The following is a 23,622-nucleotide window of genomic DNA, read 5'->3' on the forward strand; positions in this document are numbered from 1 at the left end:
AATCCACATTAAAATATCTCGGCCTACACATTAAGAGGGCAATTAAAGGAACTTCAATTTTGCACAGGTCAGGTTTCTGAAGATGCCTTTTTTTTTTTTTGTCAAAGCGCCATAAAAAGTTTATTCCTACAGATGAGAAAAATACTCAGCAAATAACCAAGATACTGAGTATGCTTATGTTTGGATGGAAACAAATGAACAAATAATAGAATAATTACTCTCATAGAATACTCTCATTTTAAAATCCTTAACTGAATCTTTGTTTTACTAAAGCCATATGTTGTAATGGATAATTTCATAAAGTGGTATTTTAGGGGTCTAAACAGAAAACTTACCTGCAGCATTGTTGAAAAATGTCGTATGGCTTCATCATACAAGCCGCTGCCAATCAACACGTAAGCAATTGCTAACAAAACATTACAAATGTAAATAAAACAGAAAAAAATCTGTTTTTTTTAATACATATTAAATACAAATAACTTGTAAAATAAGTTCCTACATTGCACTGAAGATTTAGTTAGTCAAAGGATTTCTGAACTGCCACTGAAATAACTTCCCTCAACCATTACCTAGCATTTGTTAATTATTCAATTTATACTGTGCTCATCAGAATTGTTTTGGAGTTTTGTGGTTTGTTTGGGGTTTTTTTCTGTCCTTTTTACAAGCTGTTCAGGAAAGGGTCCATGTTGGCTTCTAAAGTACTTTGGACCAGGAAAGGTACCATGATCCCATTTAGTAGCCCTAGATGCTTTCTCCATTGTAAGTGAGCCTGGCTAACACTGGCTAACTTTTTTTGATAATTCCATTAGAGAACATCTGACGGTACTTGTTTGTGCACATCTTGCTAAACTTCACTAGCTCATAATAAGTTTTCCTTTATTTGAATTATCTAGAAAAACCTCAACTAAAGCAATTCCATTATTTATAAAAATGAGATTGAAAAACTACAGAATCTTTACCCATGTTAAAATTATGAAAAGCTTGCATATCCCCCCACTTTGGAGTAGAAGCCAGGTGTTTGAAAAAGAAACAGACAACTGTTTTAGAAACATGTTCCTGTAATCTCCACAAGATATAAAAATACAGTCAAGTCACAAGACTGAAAAGCTGTGGTTGTGCTTGCATGACTGAAGTTCAGTTCTGACAGCTGAGTATCTCAAGATTGTTTCATTTTTGCATGTTTTAATCTCCCACAGTTCTTAACTCTGGACTAAGCTCTGTCTACTCTGCCCACAAACCCCAAATATCTTGCAGACCAGAGCCATGAAAGTTGAAGTACAACTTTTCCCCATGCAGTTTGCACGAACAGCTGACAGTGGAACTAAGTGGGAATTCACTTTCCCCATACTTCTAATGGGTTTTAGCAATCACCCAAACAGAAAGGAAGAGGCGCCTATTGGCTTAATTATTTACTCAAACATGAGAACAGACAAATAAGCCAGTTAGAACAAAGGTATTTTTAATAGGACACAGACACTTATCTTTCATGCCAGCAGAGCCACATTGTTCTGGCAATGTTGCTAAGCATTGTTCATTAAAGGAGGAAAAAAGTTAAATGGAAGAGAAATAAGAACTGTATTTAATCCAGAGCTTGCCTCATTCTTAGAGCATTTCTATTATGCAGAAGGAAGTATTTGTGTGCAACATAAGCTTTTTCCTCAATACATAAAAAGCTTCACTTGGTACAGATACATAGCATTGCCACAAAAGGAAAGAAAATTGGCAGAGTGAAGGACCGGTTGAAGAGCTCTTGAATTTTCCTTGTTTCATTCTCCTCCAAGACTATGCAGTTCTTAATAGCATCTTTACAGTTCCAATCCCAGAACACAGAACAGTTGGCACGTGAAATAAAATCAACTCAACCATGCCAGTATTAAGGAAAAAAGTGGAGGAAGCAAGATAATAAAGACTCATGGTCTTGCTGATAATGAGTTTATTTTGTCTATCCAAAACTCTTGGCAAAACACAAGAGGTCATAGTCTACGTCTGTAAAACTATGGCAAGTGATTGGCAGCTAGTAGCTGATACAGTATCAGCTTCTTTTTAAATTTTATCTCTTCAATTAATCTTTTCATTTTCAATTAAACACTACAAAACTACAAGTACATACTTTATTATGAAAAATCTAAAGATTAACAATGGTCCATCAGCCCAAGTATTTGGGTACCAACATTGCTTCAGAATGCCCCATACATTTCATACTGCTTTTCCTCAGAACAGTTAAAAGTAACATGCACAAACAAGAAGGGCCCATGCTCCTCACACCATGACATACTTGAAATAAAGTGGGTAGGTGCCAGCCTACAGGCCAAACATGAGGATAGGGACCTTCTGGCATAATCTTCCAAGTCTATAGAGCAGACACTGAAAGCATCAAATATTTTCTGCTGGATGGAAGTTTGGTATTCCCTGAGTGATTCTACGAATATAGTTTGGTATGCTAGGAATATGAAAAAAGATTAAGCCCCCTAATTTTTCTGGATAAATCTGTGAAGGCAGAAATTATGTCAACAAAAAACTACTCAACTGTTTTAATTTCATTAGACAACTTATGAGTAAAGTTGCCCTTTGCTCTTATATAAGAGTCTGCTGCCTTCCTTGACATACATCCTCAACAATCTCTTTGCATAATTCCTCTGCTTCCTACAGAGGATACCAGTTTGGAGAAGCAGTGCAAGTAACTCCTGCCTCAGGTCCTTTGAGAAACATACTTCCTGTTGCTTTATTTGAAATGCCTCCATTTTCTGCACTGAGTGGGCTTTGGAAAAACATCAAGTAGCAGCCTGTATAAGGACATAATTCAGAAAGCCTTCCTGCTGCCTATAAGCATTGATGGGAAGAGTGTGTGGAGAGGGGAAGACAGATCCAAGATCTGTGCTTGATAGAAAGCATACTCCATTGGCAAAATTTTCAGAATGTTTGAATAGTTTTAGTCATCAATAATGACAGAAAAAGGGAAGCAAGAAGTTGCTGAGACTGTTTAACAGAATTTAACCAAAATGCTTTTTGAACACCTCCTTAAGCAGATGTGGTAAAGAATTCTAGTGAGCAAAGCTGAAAAGATTTTTAGGAAGAGATACACATATTTTCTTTGTAAGACCAGAGAAAACTCACTGTATTTCCAGACTTATTAGGATCACTTTAAAATTAATGCATCACTAAGGAATCATCAGTTTAGTTTCAAAACATTCAGTGCTAATAATTAGCACATAATTCACCTGCACAAACCTTATATAAGGCATCTTACCCAATTCTTCATTTGTGTTGTCATTATCAGTAGCAAATGGAAATCGTTTTTGCTCTGCAAGCAACTTCGCTTGACTCTGTAAAACATCATGTTTTTTAAGCGTTCAGCAAACAACAGCAAAGAATTTAATAGAAAACCTGTGTCTTAAATCCTTAAGAGAATGCCTTAAATCAAAAAGTTAAGGCTAATGTGATTGCTTTAAGGTAACTGAAAACAAATCCATTCCTAGTCTTCTACAGTGAGAAAAATTGCTCTTCAGTCAGGTCCTGCTGTTACCCTCTCTAACATAAGGCTAACCAAACCTTTCAGATGAAAGGACATTGTCAGCATTTTACCAGTGGCTCATGTTTCTATATTACACCTGCTTAACATGAAATTTTGGAAGTCTTTCTAAGACACGTGCAACTTTATAGGAAAGTTTATATTCTTTACCCCATTAATTAACCCTTTGTCTCCTGCAAAGGAAAGGGTACTACAGAAGAGTAAAACACTGAAGAGAGTATCACTCCAGCAATAAAGACAAGTTTAACTTAACAGTGCCATACTGAAGTAAAAAGGCTGTCCTTTTAACAATAACTATCAGTTATAGACTTTGTTCAGCCAATTGTAGCCTCATCTAAGATTTCCGTTCCCCAAATAACACGCCTACAGAAACCAATACTGCCAAAGACAACCCCTCAGAAATACAGAAATACTCTACTCAGCTCATTTTCACAAGTATTTTCCATAAACAGCTGTAAGCCTACCAGAGCAGTCTGTTAGAAAAACACAAAATGCTCATTTAATTAATAGGCCTTCCAAACTGTTTTAGGAAGCAAGAAGGGGGAAAAATAACTTCTCTCACTGCTCAGTTCTCTTCTTTTGCTTCAGCTAAACAGCACATATGTACACCTTTAACTTCAGAGAAGACAGTTAAACACCTTAAACTTCAGGGATCATATTTAACTCCATTTTCTCTACTGAGAGGACTGCACTTTGTCCTCCTCCCTTCTACTTTTTTTGGCTTGTTCAATCAAAAGAAGCCTCGTTATTCATTTCCATGACACAGACATTTCAACAAACTACAAAGCGCAAAAGTAACTGGCCAAATCCCATTGCACAGTTTCTGCCCTATTCATCTAATAATCTTAGAGATTAGAAGAAAGTTTGGTCTGCTCTAAAAACTTGAGTATTTTGGAGGGTATGAACTATTAGAAAATCGGATTTTACAAACCTTGTTTTTACTGAAATTAGAGATCATGTATGAGCTCTGCATGACACTATAACGTTCTGAGAATTATTACTGTACCTACTGCTGCACCTACAGTAACAGAATGGAAAAGTTCTTTTCCTCATAGAAAAAAGTCATTAAAAAAGCACAAGAATGAGCAAGGTTCAACAAGTATACCAATTAGAAAACTAAATCTACCTTGCAGACCATATATGACCATATATATTTACAAATCACACATCTGCAAACACAGCCTTTTTATATCATCAATGGCTTTCAGGTAATTTCCAGAAAACCTACTTCAGAAAGGGATCTTCAATATTTAACTCTGCAAAATATTATTCTTCTATAATTGTCTTAACGTTAGAAAAATGTCATTTTTACTAAAGTACAACCTCTTCCTTGGTGGATTTACAAAAAAGGCCTACACTTCTTTGTGGACAAAAATAAGATACAGCAGGATTCCATGCTGGGTATTGGAAAACAAGCTACAACCAAAAGAATCTGGCATTGCATTAATAGCCTATAAATTACAGAGCTGCATGTGACACTCAGCAAGAGAAGTACCACACAGTTTCCCCCGCCCTCATCTACCTCATCTGTTTTGTTATCATAGAATAACAGAATAGTGTTTTGTTCTTGGGGTGGGGGAGGAAGGGGATTCATACTTCTTCAACAAATTCTCAATCCAGTTATAGGTTAGACATCCTGCAGCTCTACATGCAAAAATTGCAAGTCATTCTGCCTTCAAGAAATGTGAGAAGAATTTTCATCATAGCACCAGCTCTCAATAGGTTGAATTGTTGCTCTCTTCAAAACATTTTTTTTAAATTTTTTTTTTTTTTAAACAGGGAAATTTCTTACAAACTACTATACATTAGAAAGAATTGCTGGTACCACTAGACTAGACTAGACAGAAGATCTGACCAATATCTGATGAAGTAATGTCTAATGAGAATATTCAAGTTAAATAATTGGGTTGGTAGATTTGCAGTAGAGTAGTTTTATTTCCAAATGCCACCTTTGGAGAAGTTGCTTCAAATTAGAATATTGTTTCCATGCTCCCCCATAGCCAATAATTCCTACAAATTTGCCAAGGCTTCTTTGTATATTCACATGGGAATTATTTGAAGATTTTCAATATCTGTGACTCTACTGGACTGACGAAGTAACATCAAACCTGTGTTCTGATGTAGACTGAAGATTATATTTGTTCAAGATCAATAAGTTAACAATAGTGTTGCAAGAAAAACCAAATTCAAAACTAATCCTCTTGAAGTTTCTCTACCAAGAGATACTCTTCTCTGTTAGAATACTCTCCACATACCATGTCTGTATTACATTTAGCAAAATATGGTCTGAAGCCTCTAACTTTATCATCTGTGCACAAAGTTATTTCTGTAGTGATTGCAAGTTATCACTCCTCTTACACGCATTTTGTGGTAAACATCCTCAAGTAGTTAATCTGGGTAAAAACTAACACACCTTTCCTTTCTCAGCCATAGCCCCTGCACCCTTAAAAACAAAAAATTAATTGGTAGACTAATCCAGGTGAAGGTTAGTCTTCAGTGGAAAAATCAGCTTCAATTAGTTGAAACTGCTGACAGCCCTAGAGACTCATGATGGAGTACTATGAAATCATACTTTCCTGAGCAACTTGAGCTCATTCATACTTAAGCCTTTTAGGGACCTATGCCTACTGATTAATAGATTCTATTTGTAGTTATTTGCCTGAACTTCATTCTAACTGGTTATGCAGCTGAAGTGATCTGCAACTTCAACAATCTATTAAAAATTGTTTTGTACATTATATTCTTGATAGCATACCAGAATTTTTTCTGTGTTGAGAGAAAGCACAGATTCACAAGGTGAAGACCCTCCTATGTCACAATCCGATTCATGGAAGTGCAAAAATGATGAATCTGGGGGAAAGAGAGAAAATACCTTTAGGAACTCAAAGAGTTACATCTTGCATTTCCTCACATTCATCTGAACAGCTTCCTCATTGGGCACTCCACAGGGCAGAACTTTCATGAAGTGCTTTCTGCCCACAGCACTATATCCACACAGCCAGGGAAGCAATAGTTGACACAACTGCTTTTATACAATTAATCACTACTTCTGCTTATGCTTTTGGCTAAAAATACATGAAAAAAAAAAAAAAGAAGGTGCTAAAAAAAAGCAGGGGAGGGTAAAAAGGGAGGAAGCTGGAAGCAAATAAGAGAAGTCTGGGGTAGACATGTCCCCATCTGGCATCATGATTCCATTCTCTGGCCCAAGAAATTAAAGACAAAATTATCATTCCAGACCCAGAGAGAAAAATAAATGGAATGGACCACACAGAGGCAGGGAAAGAGCTGCTGCTGGAAGTCCAGGAAACAGAGGTATAAGGAATGTAAAAAGCAGACCGAATAGTAAACTCTAATTAACTGAACATATATAAAGATCCTCACAGGTATATTACTAAGAAGGCCATTACAAAAAGTATAAGATTGATTCAAATCTATGAAAAGTCAAAACCAGCTTGTTGGCATATCAGAGAAAACGTTTAACAAAGGAAAGAAATAAACAAGTAACAACAATAATCAACAACACCCCCCAGATTGATAGACTATAGAAGTCACTACTTCACCTATATGGTGCTTTAATTGCTATCCCAACAGAACTGTTAGCTTTTAAATCTTCAGTTCTTAAAGCTTCTATTAACTTGAAATATTTCAAGATAGCTTGATGCCAAGTTTGAAAGGCAGGGGGGCAGCGTGTGTTTCTAATTCACTTTTATAGGCAGTGCTACTCTTATATACTGATTACATAAGGGTTGCAGTTAGTTAACTCCCCATTTCTCACAAGTACAGTGCTAAAAGAGAAAAAGAATCCGTTTTCTTATAAAGAGAAGTCAAAACAGCATCTAAAATAATTCCCTGTAAATAGAAACTTGGAACTAAGTTGAGCCATAAACGATAACTGGTGGGAGAAGTTTTACAACAGAAGCAAGAGTGGTGAAAAGCAGAAGGTCAAAGTTTAAAGTCAGAAAGTCCTGCAAGAACAGTGGCTCACCACCCATAGTTTCTAGAAAAAGTGTTACCAGTAAGAGGTTTCAACATTGCCCTTTGTTATTCACATTGGCCAAACCCTCCTGTGCTATGGCAGCATGATTAACACATTACTTGTTCTGTGTTGGTGCTCATAGTCACTGTCACATAGTCAGTGACAGTTCAGAGCCATCACTGTGGACTCACTGAGCAATTTTTGCTTCACAGACCAAAACAAAGAGGTGCAGGCACAGCCTACCTCCAGAATAATTTTCTGCGTAACAGCAAGATTTTAGTGAAGGAATTTTTTTAATAAGGTGGCAGGAATACAAACAGCTTTATCTGTTACAAGCTATAGGGGGAAAGAGACCCTTCATATCTTGCAATTCTTGGGGCAACAAACTGCTTTACTCATAGGGAAGAATGGATCTGCCTTTGTCTGCAAGTTAGATACAGTCAAACCTGTACCACACTGCCTCATTAACAACTTTATGAAAAAGCAGAAACACCAACCAGAGAAATTAACCTGGACCTTATAGTAGGCTACAAGAGAAACTATATGAGATAAAAAGATTCTCAGTTTCTGGGAAAGTTGTACTAAAACAAAGACTGAGAGCTTAAGGGAATTTTTCAACTGGCAATTTATTTAGCCACAGGATTTAAATAGCAAAGAGTGAACTAGTACACAGCTATTTCAGGGTAAGTATGCTATTCTGTAATTAAGGACTACCTTATTGTCAGTGCATGCAAAGCACCTGAGGTACCTGACGATTTAAGCAGAATTCCTTATATCAATCCCAGTTACGCTGGTCTCTTTAAAACAACATCCACCATTAAATCAAAATCTAGTCTTCCAAATACACCTCTGAAGGAGTATCCCAAGTCAATCATTCATGTGCTAGTAACAGAAGAGATGTAATCAAATGCTTTGCCATTTATTAACTTGTACGGTATACAGATTTTATCTCAACACTGGGTGAAGGTCTTTTTGGTTTCGTGCTTAAGTTTGAACCATTTGGAGCAATGGTCAGCTGAGATAACTTTCACGATCTGATTTAGTGTTTACATACTATGGCGCTCAGCTACTGTAGCCACCACACACAAAAAAAAAGCAGCTGATGTAAAATACCTACTTAACACATCTGATATAGATAAAAACTAACCAAAGACCTTTAAGCTGTGATGACAAAAGCACACATACAGAGGGGAGAAAAAAGCAGATGTAGTAAACTCATAACAAGGTATTTCTAGAAAGTTTGTAATTTTGAGCGGATTACACTAGCTATATATTGTCCTTAGGGACCACAGCAATTGTTGATATGAGCACAGAATTTATGGAGGGGGGTGGGGGGGAACGCTGCAGACAGCTAAGCAGTCCTGACACATCATTGGTTATTCTCATATAACTAACTGGGTGCCTATATTGCATTGAACTGATAGAACCTTTTTCTTCATCTGTATTACACGTACGTTATGATTCAGACTGGCATTTTTGTATAGCACATTCAGACTGTGCTCATGATCAAAGATCATAACAGATTACTTAAGCCACATGATCCTGATGCAACAGATATTTAAGTACATAAGAATAGTTTTAACAGTGCCCGTATTACAAGCCATCAATGAACTTGAAAAAGACCAGACTACCTGCTACCTGAACTTGGCGCTCGTAAAGAAAAGCATCCAGTTCACCAGCAAAACATGCATAACCGTAGCTGAAAATTAACGAAGCCATATTCAACTCAATAATACAAGCACAAGCCGCTGGCATGCCTGCGTACTACTAAGTGCAGGGATTAAAAAGCAGGCAGAGTCCAGCAGCTAGACTTGGCCGGCTGGCGAGTGGGACAACAGGAATCCTCCTGGGTGACACAGCAGGCCCTCCGGTTTACCAGTTCGAGGGGCGAGAGCTTCGCCTCAGCTCGCTGCCACAGCGGCAGTCTCTGCTCCGCGCTACCCGGCGGCACGACGCTGCTCGGGGGTGCAGCTTTCACAGAAGATGCCTCGGGATGAGTCAGCTGAACAGCAGCAACGCCTACAGCCCCAGCCGCCCGTCCTCCCGCCGCCGGGACCCCGCACCGCCCCGGGCCGGGCCGGGCCGGCCTCACCTCCCCTCGGCGCCTCAGAGGGAGGCGAGGCCCGGCCGCGCTTTCCTCTTCTGCCCCCGCCGCCCTCCGGCGGGGCGAGGGGAGGGAAGGGGGGGGGGGGGGAGCCGAGCCCGCCCCGGCGCTCCCCACTACCACTACCACTACCACTACCACTACCACCACCACCACGCCCGGGGCCTCAGGGCTCCGCGGTGCCGAGGGGCTCGGCGCCGCCGGGCTAACGGCCTCCTCACACACCCCCCCTCACCCCCCCGACTCACCGCACTCGGCCGAGTACGGCTCTGCCCACTCCCCCGCCGAGGCGCAGCCCCCCGCCGGGCCCTGGCGCTGCCGGTGCAGCTCCTGCTGGAGCAGGGACAAGGCCGGGTACTGCTCGGTCAAGGCCAGCGCGGCCCGGGCCAGGGCCAGGACGGCCAGCGGCACCCACAGTCCCCTCACGGCCCCGGCGCCGCCGGCAGGTGCCATCTTCCCAGGGCGCATGCGCACCACTTCCGCCTCGGCCGGGGACAGCGGGGGCCCAACCCACGGGACCGGCGGGGAGGAGGCCGCCGCCGCGCTGCCCCCTGGGACATGGAGTTTCGCGCCGGCGCCCCGTGGCCGACGGCGCTGGCGGCAGAAAACTACAACTCCCGGAATGCACCGCGACGCGGCTCCACCCCCTTCGAACGCGGAAGCGAGGCGGTTTGAAGCGCTGACAGGCTGGGGCGTGCTCCGGCGTGCCATGGCGGCGCTTGGCGCCTACCGCTGCATCGAATGCAACAGGGAGGCGGCCGAGCTGTACAGGGACTACCAGCGCGGCGTGCTCCGCATCTCCATCTGCGTGAGTCGGGGCGGCGGGAACGGGGGAGCCGGGCGGTGGGCGAGGGAGGCCGGAAGGGAGGGAAGGGGTGTAAGTGAGAGGCTGCGACGTCAGCAGGCGGCGGCAACGTGGTGGCGTGCCCGCCTGGCCCCGCCCCCTCGGCACGCCCCGCGCGGCGGAAGCTCCGCCCGTTGCCGGCCTCGCGCCCTGGCTCGCGGGGCGCGTGGCCCTGGGTGTTGCGTTCGCCGCGCTTCCGGCCGCCATTTCCTCCGGTTCCTCGAGGGTACCTGTGTGGTAGTGCTGTCCCGGTTGGCCTGTGGCGGGCTTGTCGCTGTGCTCCCTGGTTTTTACTCCCTGAAAGACAGATCTGAGCGCGGCTGCGTGGTTAGACAACTTCAGTGCGGCTGGGAAAGTGCTGGACCTAAACGTCAGGTTTTGACTGATGATTATTCAATGTACGTGCGAGGACTGCTGTATTACTTACCCAGCTGCAGTGGTTGTACTTTCCAAAATGGTATCAGCATGTTCTACGCAGTTTACTGCTCTCCCTTCCCACTCTGCCTCTCACAGAGTTCATTCTTTTTCCATGGTGTTTTCATAATGTTAAAATAACTTTATTCTCTATTAGTGTCTCCTACGTTTTCTTGGAGATTTTGTAGCTGCAGCAAAAAAACATCTTTTAAAGCACTGTTTTCAACTATTTCTAAGTCACTGTTTTCAGGTTTTGATACAGTTTATGTAGCCTTGTCACCAGTGGTTAGTTTTGACTTTTTTTTTCGTAGCATGTAAAAAAATGGATCACTTGGCACCCTATATTTCAGGGTGGGGAAAAAAAAATTTTGGAATGGAGGGATCTGCAAATACATCTTGACTAAGCCTTTGATTTTATATGTGATTGTGTTTCACAACATCCTGTCTGCTCCTTATAAATTTGGGAAACCTTGTGCTTGAAGCAATTGTTGAATATTTTGTAAGGAATTAGTTGTGTATCATTCAAACTTCCTCTGTGGTTGTTTCCCCTAGTTTTGTAGCCCTTGGCATTTTGAGAATGCTGATAGAAGGTGGGTTGATTTACTAACCAGGAAGCTATAAATGTAACAGGTGACCAGAAAGCTTTGTATGAAACCTGTGATGAATTCCTTTATGGGTTTATAACTTTGAGTCATTCAAGCATTCCTTAGATCAAAAATAGAGATCATAGGCAACCAGATTGTCATGGTCTGTGGCCAGTTTATATTTGGGGAAACGGCAGTTAGCTCAGGCTGAAAGATATACATGTTAGATCTCAGCTTCTGTTATCAACAAGAGGCTATGAAAACAAGATACGTACAAATTACTGATCATAGTAGAAAAAGCTGATTCACATCCTTCTCTTTTCCCAGCCCAGCAGTCAGTTAAAATGGCTTGTTGCTGTAAAGCATAAACCAGCTGCAAATGTACACAAAAATCTATGCAGACATTCCAAAAACTGGAGAGATCAGCAGTTTTCTTAGGTAAAAGACAAAGTAATAGAGATTGATTTCTGCTGGCTTTAGACATGCACACTGCAAGGAGAAATTGATTTTTAGTTGCATATTGTGTTAGTGTAATGTGTCATGTTTAGTGGTGGATATGGACTACATCAGATCATTGGTAGTCAAATAGTGTAGTCAAAATTCATCATTGGTACATCATAAAAATGTAAATGGTTTTCTCTGGAGCTCTTTCATGTGGAGCTTCGAACTCGTCTTTGAAATCAAGGAGAAGTTGGATACAAAAGGGCAAGTATAAAGCTTATGCCTGCAGCCATATCACATAAGATTTAGCACATGTTGTAAACCCAGGTCATCAATTATGGTTATTAATTTGGCTATGATAATCTGTAAGGCGAACTGGGAGCCAGTAGATGGCACTCAGTCCTCTTAGCATTTAACCATTTGAGGACCGAAGATCCTGGTCTTCCAGAGCTGTGCCATCCCATATAGAATCAAAGACTTAAGTCCCAGTTGCTGTGTTCATCACAAACGCCAAACTCTTACCAAAAGAGTAAAGAACAGAGTAAAAGAAAGCAAAGAATCACATGTTCCTAGCAAATTGGAATTCTGTCCACCTTTCTTCATGCAGGTCCAGATCGGTACCAGTTTTCACTTACTCCTACCAGGCTGTTTCCTCTGTCTGTGTTGTGGGTTACCAGGGTTCAGTTTCAGTCTTAGTCCTAGTTGCTCTTATGTGGTGCATGTCATATCGTCTCTAAGCCTTTCTCTCCATTTCTGGCCACCCAGGAGGTGCTGAGAGTAGGAGCGGTCCACAGGAGGAACAGGCAATACGAAGCACATCAGTAAAAAACTTGTTAGCTCATGGTTTATAAAGTGGATATGAGAATGTTAGAAGATTGCCAAATCAAAAGATTCCTTCAATTGAACTGATCTGAATTCAGCTTTGTCTGCATATTGCAGGAAAGCACTGCTGTTGTCTCCAGCTACCAAGACCTCATGGTTTCTAATAGGGCAATTCTTGTTTTACTTTTTCCTTTTCATTTGCAAGGATAGTTTTGTGACTGCACTAACCCTGTGCAGGCATTCTACTCCATGCAGGCAACCCTGTGTTCCTGCCAGAGACCTGAAAAGTTGGTCAGCATCATGCTATGGGCAACAAAAAACAGTCAAGTACAGAATGTCATTTGATACCCTTCACAAACTTTCATGAGCAGTGTTACAATGAGTTTGTCAGTGTTATGAATCATCTTGACCTGAAAATAATGACAGCTTAAAAGTCTTCTCCACTTCAGAAAATAAAAAGGTCCCACTTACCAGTGTGAAACATCATTTATACCAGGTATTTATAAAACTTAACAGTGTAGGCCTCTAAAAACTTAGGAAAAGCTGAAGTTATTTAAGAAAAATTGGATGTCTGAGGTAAGATTAGGTGTGATCACCCAGCCTGAGAACAGTTTTCATCTGTCTTTGTGGAATTAGAGCATTGAGTACTGCTACTCCATTGTCGCTGAAAAGAGAAAAAGTGAAAAGTACATAGAAAGATTGTATAGTGATACTCGAAGTGAGGCCAATGGACATTGTCTAGATAATTCTTTTGTTAAAAAGCTTTGGGATAATTGTGTTTCATTCCCATTTTCAAGTAGTACATGAAAATACTGACACATTAAGGAAAAAAAACCCCCAACAACCCAACATTTGTTCCACATGATGTGTAATATAAAGGGCCCCAGAAAATTAGGAACAAGCAGAACATTGCGAAGATCGTCACTGTTTTATACTGACCTACAGACCTGCCCTAATCCTAGTTTAAACTTATCCTTGATAAATTAATAAATCTGCATCTAAAAGGTCTTTGCCATTCTTGGGATGTTACTGTCATTCAACACCTTTGAGAACATCATCTTGAGGTTGAAGAATCTAAGTTCTCCCAACAGTCTGTCTAGTTGTACATTTATTTTTAGGATGTGTTTAACCTGATCTGGGCATGATTTTCAGGTTGAAGATTTAAATTTGAATGCCTAAGCAAAATACCATGTGTCTGTATTCTCTTATTAATCTGTTGAAGAGAAGAATGGATTTTTTCCAGAGGCAAATACTAAAAGGTTCCATTAGGGATCATCTGTTTCCAGCCCACAATATTAGAGTACAATTTTGGAAATTCAGCCTAATATTCATGGTGCTGCTTCAGTTTAGTTCTTGCAGCATTTGTTACTGCTCTTAAGATAATTAAAAGTGTCTTTGAGCTCCATATTCTAATTTTAATGTGGGCAAGCATTAAAGACCTCACAAGCGTTACTATCCACTCTGGAAATAAATTTGCAGAGGATACTGCAGAACGTAAAGATAGCTTCTTCCATCAAACATGGAAGTCCACACAGTACCATAAAACTCGGGATGGAAAGGTCATGTCTTTTGTTAAGAGCTCTGCAAGGTGGCTAACTGCCACAAATTCTTCAAGTTCTGTAACTTTTTTTTCATCTGCTGTGTTTAATCAAGGCCACTTTCAGCAGAAGCCTAGCCCAGACCTCTGGTATTGCGCATTCCTTCTTGCCTGAGATTTGCATTTAGTGAATGAACCTTTTTCTCATCCTGCATATATTCTGCTGTGGAAGTGCCATTATGAGAGACAGGTGGACTATTGCTCCTTAAAAAGAACGTAAAGGTACTTAAAAATGGATAATAAAATTCTGAGGAAACTCACCTCCTCAGGGAGACCTCTTCAGTGTGCTTTTTCTTCAGCATGATAACTGGGGGGTGGCAGGAGGTGTGGGGGGGTGTGCAGGCGTGTTAGGATTGCATCCAACGAAGGTGACTTCAGGTGGTCGCTTTGCAACTCATGGGGCTGGTTCTAGTCCTATGCTGTGAACATACTGATGTTTTCCCAATTCTGAACCAGAAGCGATGGTGAAAGTAAGCCTAGGTGGTTCTTTATAGTGATTTTTGTTAATTATTTTGAGATCCTTAAAACGTAAATGATCTGTAAATAATACAGCAAATCTTCACTGAATATATTACGAACCAGCCATTGACAACAGTAACAAAAAATACCATTCAGATAGCATTGCCACTGTAGCATTAATGCTATAGGGGAAAAAAACCCACATTTGGCTGACCTGGAATAAATTCTGCAGTCAAACTGCAATGAATATAAAAGGAAATTAGCAAACTTGACTTATTGAAAAATAGAAGGAAAAACGTAATTTTTTTTATTTGGTTTTAAATTACATATATGTTTTTTTGTTTAAAAATAAAGTTTTAAAGATGTTAATCATTCCAAACCCTAACAAAGGGAAAGAAATTATTCATTACAATATGTAGAGCTCAGTCAGGATCCCCCTTGTGTTTTGTAATAAGAAAGCCAAATTGCCTGAGCAGTGCACACTTCATTTATCTTTTCTGCAATTAAAAAATAATTGGAAAGCTCTTTTATTGCAGCAAGGCAGAGAGAGTGTAAATGCTTTGAATGCGAAGCATTTATGTGGCAAGGTAAAGAATCTGTCAAGAGTACAAAGATCATCCTGGAAAACAAAGTACGTTATTGTTCTTATTTACATAACTCAAATCTGCAGACCAAGTCACTACTGAAAACTGTATCATACAGGAAAAATTGTAAAACAATATTTTTAATTTCAGTTTTCTGAAATGGAATCCATCTGAAACTGGGCTGTTTTGTTTTTCAGCTTATTATGACACTTAGCCACATCCCTAATAAAGAACCCATTCCTGAAAGCAGCACAGCTAATTACGTTTTATTGCTTAAGGGCACAACTGGGATTAAGGGCATTCTCGGAACATGATGGGTCTGTGTTAGTTTGCCCTATGAACCTATGTAAATGGACCTATGTGCATGTTGAAGCTATGTAAATGTTGTTAAAATTTGCTGTACATATAGTCCAGCAAAAGATTGTAGCTTAATTTTGCTAAACTCCAAACCCTGGAGAAAGAAATACTAAAATGAGGCTGTTTCACTGGTGTTTCTAATGACCAGAGATTTGCAAACATATTCCTGATGTGGTTTTCATGGTATTTTTAGTTCAGGATGAAGCTTGGTAATTAACTATGTATTTTCGTTTTCTGCTATGTCCTATGGCTTCCTCTTCAAGAACATTTCCCCCTTCCACCACCCACATCCCAAAATACTTTTACTTAAAAATTCAGTTATGTTTTAATGTTGGAGAGAGCACTCTAAAAAAGTCATGTTCATGTACTTTAGGAACTTTGCCCTTCAGTGACAGTAGGTATTTCCTCAAATATTTATACACTGTATTTTATTTGGCATCCGTTTGTGAACTGCATGAACAAAGAAGATGTCTGTCTTTTGAGCAGTGTTTATAAAAGGCTGATAAACATGCAGTCTGAATTAACATTTCAGTATTTCTTTTGTCTTATTTAACACAACCGAGATGTTAAAACAGATGTTACTTTCCTTAACGGTTTTGGATTGCTTTGATCAGAAAGAATCTGATACACTACACTACAAAGAACATGGTTGTACTAGCTTTTGAAGATTTCTTTTTTTTCTTAAAGCTGCCTTTGCTCATTTTTTTTAAATATATTTTTTTAAAATAAGCGAATTTCAAAGTTATGAAAGTGGAAGGTTTGGGGTTTTTTTTGAAACAACAGACAAGCATAGTCAAATGTTCCTAAATAGTTGATTAGTCAAACAATTCCTAAACTAATACCATTTAAATTCATTAGAATATTGAAATACATTGAACACCCTTTTTTAGGGGAGCACAGTATCTATTGGAATTCTGTGTGTCAGTATCAAACATTCATGATTTTCCTTAAATTTATCAATTTGGAAGAAGATATGTAAATAGAATTTATGGTGTCAAGCTTGACCTTTCTCTTCTGCACCATAATCTGAAAGTACCTTTTAATCAAAGTAATGTCTGTTTTTTCATGGAAAGATACCAGTTATTTCCTGTTTCTGATGTCAATTACATATTTAAGGGAGAAATTAAAAGCTGCTTAAAAACAGAGAGAAATCCAGTTCCTTCTTTCTATCATTTTAGAACTGGTTATGGTAACTGAGGCATTTCTTCGAGAAAGCCCAAAGAAGATTGAAAAAGCTCAGTTTTGTTAAAGATGTGCCTTCTTCAGTCATGCTGAACAGGCCATTGACTACTGCTGTGCAGAACTGCAATTGGGAATGAGACCTGAGCACCAGTTTTGTAGCTCACTCTAAACTGCCTGACTAAAATCTTAAAAGGAAGCGTGAAAGCAGTTCTCTGTAATAGCTGAGCTGCTCATACTGATCTTCTCTGAAAGTGTTAGCGATTATTGATGTCCGTACAGTTACATCACTCCAACTAGATAAAGCCATCTAGTTAACCCTATGTGTGATTAAACTGCATTAACCCTTGCTTGCATTGATTTTGCTGAAATCAGGCTCTAGTCACAGGTTTCCTTCCTAGGCATTTAAGGCTAGTGTCAGATGTTTTAGCAGTACAGCTGGAAAAAATAACAAAAAAGCCAGATGTGGAGAAAATTTCATCTTAGAGGGTCTGTTAATTCTGTAATGTTCTCATGGTATAGCAAGTGTCATCTTAATTTTGTCCAGTTAGTCCATATAGGCAGTGCACATGCAAGTCTTTTGCAGTAAGGTGGTTTGCCAGTGTCACAAGTCACAGAGTTAACTCACGCTGGCTAGGTCACTGGCTGGGTAAGCACAGAAGACTTTTCCTTCACACAGTTGAGACTCAAATAGAAATAAAATATATTAAGAATAGGGCTCTTGTCTAGCTCTAGAAGACAGGCAGGGTTGTGGGGGTGTGCGTATGTAAAAACATCTGCAGAAGATTTGGTTGTAGCTGCCAGAAGCTGTGGAGCAGAAGACCCATTCTTATGGGTAACACCACTATATGTGTATTCATTGGTAGCAGTCTCCTTACATTCCTGCAGTAGAATTTCTGTATTGTTTGTTTTGCCTGGAGGGTTGGTCTGATATACTTTAATTGTCTAAAATTCATGTCAGCTGTCAGTAAAAATTTTTCAGTACCTCTTAACTGCAAGTTTTTGTTTGTGTTTGGTTGGGACCCTCCACTTGAAAAGATCATTCGTTACTCTTCTCAGAAAGATTTTTGACCCTGGTCAAAAAATGTTCTGTCGTAGGGAAATATGAGAGCATAATAAATCCTGGGGTATGTAGGATATCCTTCATCAAACCTTTATGACACCCATTGTGTTCAAGAGTAATCTTTTGTATGTGCTTGTCCAGTGCTTGTGTGAATAAGCCTATTAAAAAAAAAAAAAAAAGGAGTTTTCCTGTGCTACATCAACCCAGAGATTTGACATATGTAAATTACCACCTATAAGAATATCTGTTCATGATTTCCCTGTAGAAAGAAATGAAGCAAGACACTGCCTTTAATTATAGTTGCAATTTCTTTTTCATGCTATTAAATCCTGTAGCTGTGGTCTTCTTTTAATTATGTCCTTTCTTCCATCTCGCTTACTTTAATTTTAGACCTATCAAACTGTTGGTCAATTGAGTCAATTTTTGGATTCATTACCTCTAACTTGTGTACTGTCATACACAGTATTTTCTTTTCTAATCCAGATGAATTTGTTGGGCTTTTTCTTGAGCTGGACCAAGAAACACTGATTAGTGCCAGTGACATTCCATAGACACTCTATTCAACTTACACATTTGTTTGGATGTTTTTCTTGATATGGATGTTGGACTTTTGAGACAATTTGCTAGTTAAATTTTGCATTCTCCAATTCTCCAATAATAATTCTGGTAAATAGCAAGGCCTTTTAACTTTGGACACAAGGAATCCCTATAAAATTGAAAAAAAAATTTTGTTCTTTCCTGGGAGTTTGTCTGTAGGTGTGTGGTGTCTAATGCTGCATTTTTGACTGTTGCAGCATTTCAGAAAGCTGTGTGCATAGGTTTCTCTTCTGGCAGTGCAAAGCCGTGCACTCATTAAAATGGAAATAGAGATCGTTTCTATGACTCTTCTACTCTGAGCATGGCAGCTAATGTGAAGGCCCAGGGGAGCAGGATTAGTGGAGGACAGGTTGGAGGAAACAAGTAGCTGAACTGCAGGATCGGCAGCAGGAGAAAGCTGACCTGCAAGCGAGCACCCTCCTTAAGTGCGTTTGTTTGAGCTGAAGTGGTTGCTGTGATCAACTGCTCCTGCTCCTCAGCTCTCTGCTAGAAGTTATTTCCCCCTCAGGTCTGCTAAGTGAGCCTTTTGTTAGACTGTTATTTAGCCATCCTGCTCACAGGTAGTATAATAGCCTTTTGTTAGCCCTTCTCATTTCTCCAGTCAAGGAGTGGTCACCCATGCAGGTAAGTCAATAAATCTGAAGGGGGTTGATGACACGCAGTTCCCAGTGGTCAGGGTGAAATAACCTCTCTAGTAGGCACAGCGGGAACCAGCAGATGTATTGGAGAAGTAATGGTCTAGTGTCTTACCACTGTTTAGTAGTAACTTCTGACTCTTTGGTTATATCTGTGCGTGAAAACTACATTACCAGTATCCTGAATATATTGGTGTTTGGTCAATAATGGAAAATCAGTTCAAACATCCGGACAGTTTACCAGTACAGAAGAACAATGCAAGAGCAAAAAACATTTACTGTCTTCTTGAAAGGAAGAAAAAGGTAGAATATGAGGATAAAGCATCTCTGAAAAGAAGGAAGTGATAGAAGAAATTAATTTTCTTTCCAAAAAATACCAAAAAACCCCTAAAATACCCAGTAGATGAGCCATGATCAGTTAACCTTTAACAAGATACTGGTGCATTTCTTGAGTCTTGGAAAGGTAGTTTGCTTTTTTGCATCTGCAGGGCACAAAATGATAACTACATCCTTGCATAGTTTATTATCTGTGTTAATCTGAAGCCTGTAAAAATCAATAATGTATCTTTATGCTTTACAAGGGAAGTCTGTGTGTCAACTGTAGTGTCAAGGGAGGGGAAGCAATTTTTCTGGATGGATTGAAAACCTATTGAAAATGAAGATTACATTAAGGAAAGACTAGTAAGAATTGAATAGCTGGTTTTGATTTATGCAGTTGTGCTAAGATTAAAGGAACATTTCATAAACTCTTGTTTTTTTTCCCCCTAATTCTTGTTATTTTGTGACTTTCAGAAATCCTGCCAGAAACCTGTGGACAAATACATTGAGTATGATCCTGTTATCATCTTGATTAATGCTATTTTATGTAAAGCACAAGCATACAGGCACATTCTTTTCAATACAAAGATAAATGTAAGTTGCTATGCCTCCACCCTGTGACTTTTTTTGGTTAAAGATATGTTTAGATTTGGCAAGTTGATTGTAACAGTTGTAAAATTTTGGAGACTGTTCTTCTCCTGCTCTTCCACAGGTTCCAGCAAGCTGAACCAGTTATATCATGAACAGAACACATGAAATCTCAAACTACAGCTGTTACTAAGAAAGTTACTGTCTCCACAGTAGTGATGCCACAATATCAGCAAATACAGCAGTCATCTCACACGTTAAAGAGAAGAGAAGGAGCTCTGTGGAACTGTTCATGCAGTTTTCTACACCTTCTAATTTGCCTGTCATGTTAATTGATGTTAAAAGGATGATGTGCTAAACTACATTGGAAGAGAAAGATCTAATTTCAAATTAATTTCCAAATGAAGTTTCTGTTGGAAACAATTCTTTCTGAAATGAGCTGTGGTAGTATAACATACCATATTGACAACACTATGCCAATTAAAACTGTACTAATTTCTCCTGAGTTTCTTCCTGAGTAATTAACCATGCCCTCAAAACTATAGCAAAAGATAGTGGCTTTCACATGAAGCGTTGTTGATGCAGAGTAACCTGGTCAATTTAGTTGTGCTGGCCAGGCTGGAGTGTAGAGTTGTAGCTTTTCTGACAGAATTCCATCTTTTTACTTTATCGATTGATTTCCCAGGAGAGGGAAGCTAATCTAGAGCAAACTAGGCAAGCATAAGTGTATGCTGTGTTCATGTTGATACTTCTTGGCCAGTCCAGTGTTAAGCAATGTAGATAAACATACTCGCCTCATCTTTCAAGCATAAATCTGACTAAAGATTTTTAATTAATTCAATGCTTCTGGAGACTGGTAATGATGTTTTCCATGAAGCTTCAGGAAGAACTATTCCATCTGTGGAAATTTCATCTATTAAAATAAATTGAGTTGAATTTTAAACTGGCTTAGCCTGTGCATGTATGTGCAGTTGGCATAACTAGTTACTAATGGCAAAAGTAGAATGCACACACAGAGATTGCATTGGTTCATTTAAATCTGTATAAAATCAGAATTCACCCCATATACACAGGGGCTTATAGACTGTTTAATGTGGAAGTATGCTAACTATGGGCCCTCACGACATCATTTTTGCAGTCACTTCAAAGGATATTTTTAAGTTTTGTTTGGCTGTATTGCTCCATTTATTTTTGGTACCTCACCCTTATCTGAACTATTTTTGGTATAACTACACTACCAGTTTCTTCTAATGGAGATTGTCTCAGGGAAAAAGAGAAACAAGGCTATTTAAACTAGTTCATTGAACAGAGTAGTTGCCCTTAAACTGAAATTTTTGATAGTATAATTCTACTGGCTACAGCACAATTTTGTTTTTATATTTCTAACTGAAACAGCATTCCCAGTTTTAAAAAAGTGTAGAGCAGGCTTTAGAAACCACATTTATATACCTTCTAATGTATGGAACTGTTCATGCGGTTTTCTATACCCTCTAATTTGCCTATCATGTTGATTGATGTTAAAAGCATGATGTGCTAATCTAGTGGCTCAACAGAAGCAATTTGCTTATATTTCTAAACAAAAATAATAAACCTACAGAGGTTGTTTGTGTAGAGATGTTGAAATGTATTTTAAATACCAATTTCATACTAACGCTTTAATTTATACTGATTTAATACTAATGCTTTTATTATTCTTTCATTTACCAGATTCATGGGAAGCTCTGCATATTTTGTTTGCTCTGTGAAGCTTATCTCAGGTGGTTGCAACTACAGGATTCAAGCCAAAATATAGATCCTGATGACTTAATCAGATATGCCAAGGAATGGGATTTTTATAGAATGTTTGGTATAGCTTCTTTAGGTAAGATAGATGATTAGTTCATGTCACTATCTACTCTTTAAGCATTGAATAACTTTATGAGTCTTTCAGCAAGCCCATATTCCAAAAATTAATACAGAATGGATGTCATGTCCAACCCAGTATGGTTAAACGATTATCCACATACTCTCTAATTTGCCTTCATTTAATGCAAATGCATATTTTGATCCTGATTACAGTTCAGACTGATATGATCAGCATTAGATATCAAAATATTGAAAAGTGGCAGTATTCAGAAATCTTTGTCTGAATCCATTTACATAGTTTGAAGACCAATGTGGAGCTCAGCCTTATTCCATATTTTATGTTGATTTCAAGGTTTATTATTCATTAAGGCGATACAACATTAAGGATGATCCTTACAGAAGTAAACAATAATAGGGAAAAGCTGTATCTGTTCTTTGTATTTTTTTTTAATGAATACACAAAAATACAGAGCAGTGTCATTACTGGTAACGAGTTGTCATGGTTTAACCCCAGCCAGCAACTAAACACCATGCAGCCGCTCACTCACTCCCCCCCACCCAGTGGGATGGGGGAGAAAATCAGGAAAAGAAGCAAAACCCGTGGGTTGAGATAAGAACGGTTTAATAGAACAGAAAAGAAGAAACTAATAATGATAATGATAACACTAATAAAATGACAACAGCAATAATGAAAGGACTGGAATGTACAAATGATGCGCAGTGCAATTGCTCACCACCCGTCGACCGACACCCAGCCAGTCCCCGAGTGGCGATTCCCCGCCCCCACTCCCCAGTTCCTATACTGGATGGGACGTCACATGGTATGGAATACACCGTTGGCCAGTTTGGGTCAGGTGCCCTGGCTGTGTCCTGTGCCAACTTCTTGTGCCCCTCCAGCTTTTCTCACTGGCTGGGCATGAGAAGCTGAGAAATCCTTGACTTTAGTCTAAACACTACTGAGCAACAACTGAAAACATCAGTGTTATCAACATTCTTCACATACTGAACTCAAAACATAGCACTGTACCAGCTACTAGGAAGACAGTTAACTCTATCCCAGCTGAAACCAGGACACGAGTAAATACATTTGAAGGCAAGGGAGGGTTTTTGTTTTATTTCGGTTAATACTTTTATTCTCATACATTTTCTGTTAATAGTGTTTAAATCAAGCCCGCAGACTAAAACTAGCATTTCCCTTAGACATTCAGAGTTTAACTTAAGTCATTTGTTGTCTAATGTTGCTCGAAGTAGATTTTCATAACATGTCAGTAAAAATATCGGAACTCATTCTTCAGTAGTAATTCATCTATTACAGTTGTCATGAGAGTTGCTTTGACATCTGCATTAATTCCAGTGTTACAAAGGAACACAGTGTCAAAAAAAGTCTAATATCTCAATGATGTTTTCACCGTAGTGTTCTTTTTCATGCTGGATGGAAAGGGTTCATTGCTGGTGACCTTTTCAAAGAAGACAAGTATTGATTTTGTTTTACAGGTTAACAGACAGCTGAAAAAAACCTCTCCTTTTGTTAAAAAGGAAAAGTAAAGAGGTTCTTATGCTAAACTTCCTGTGCTGTATGGTGTCAGAAATTACAAGTATGACAATCCTACAGATAGAATTCTGTGATAGAATTATTCTGAATGTCATGATACTGAATTAGTTTAAGTGAGTAATAGTAATATTTGC

At 39.3% G+C, this 23,622-nt stretch overlaps 1 protein-coding gene and 1 long non-coding RNA gene across 4 annotated transcripts in view; one reads left to right on the top strand and one right to left on the bottom strand.

The window, feature by feature from the left end:
- TTC13 (tetratricopeptide repeat domain 13) overlaps positions 1-10,395 on the bottom strand; it is a 42,510-nt gene extending 32,115 nt beyond the window's left edge. For 2 of the 3 annotated variants that reach the window (XM_052806650.1, XM_052806648.1), the window contains exons 1-4: positions 9,858-10,394; positions 6,285-6,379; positions 3,248-3,323; positions 336-406 (exon numbers count right to left, since the gene is read on the bottom strand). In XM_052806650.1, the coding sequence (XP_052662610.1) occupies positions 336-406; positions 3,248-3,323; positions 6,285-6,379; positions 9,858-10,320 (705 nt within the window). In that variant the 5' untranslated portion in view covers positions 10,321-10,394. Of the gene's footprint in view, positions 1-335; positions 407-3,247; positions 3,324-6,284; positions 6,380-9,857 lie in introns of all 3 variants that reach the window. The other variant, XR_008238057.1, reaches the window with a different exon arrangement.
- LOC128150455 (uncharacterized) lies at positions 10,263-21,952 on the top strand. The gene is made up of 4 exons (XR_008238058.1): positions 10,263-10,417; positions 18,748-19,067; positions 19,978-20,097; positions 21,799-21,952. It is a non-coding gene; the product is annotated as an uncharacterized LOC128150455 (long non-coding RNA).
- Positions 21,953-23,622: the final 1,670 nt, after the last annotated feature.

Source organism: Harpia harpyja, chromosome 13 (assembly GCF_026419915.1).
Source record: "Harpia harpyja isolate bHarHar1 chromosome 13, bHarHar1 primary haplotype, whole genome shotgun sequence".
NCBI lineage: Eukaryota > Metazoa > Chordata > Aves > Accipitriformes > Accipitridae > Harpia > Harpia harpyja.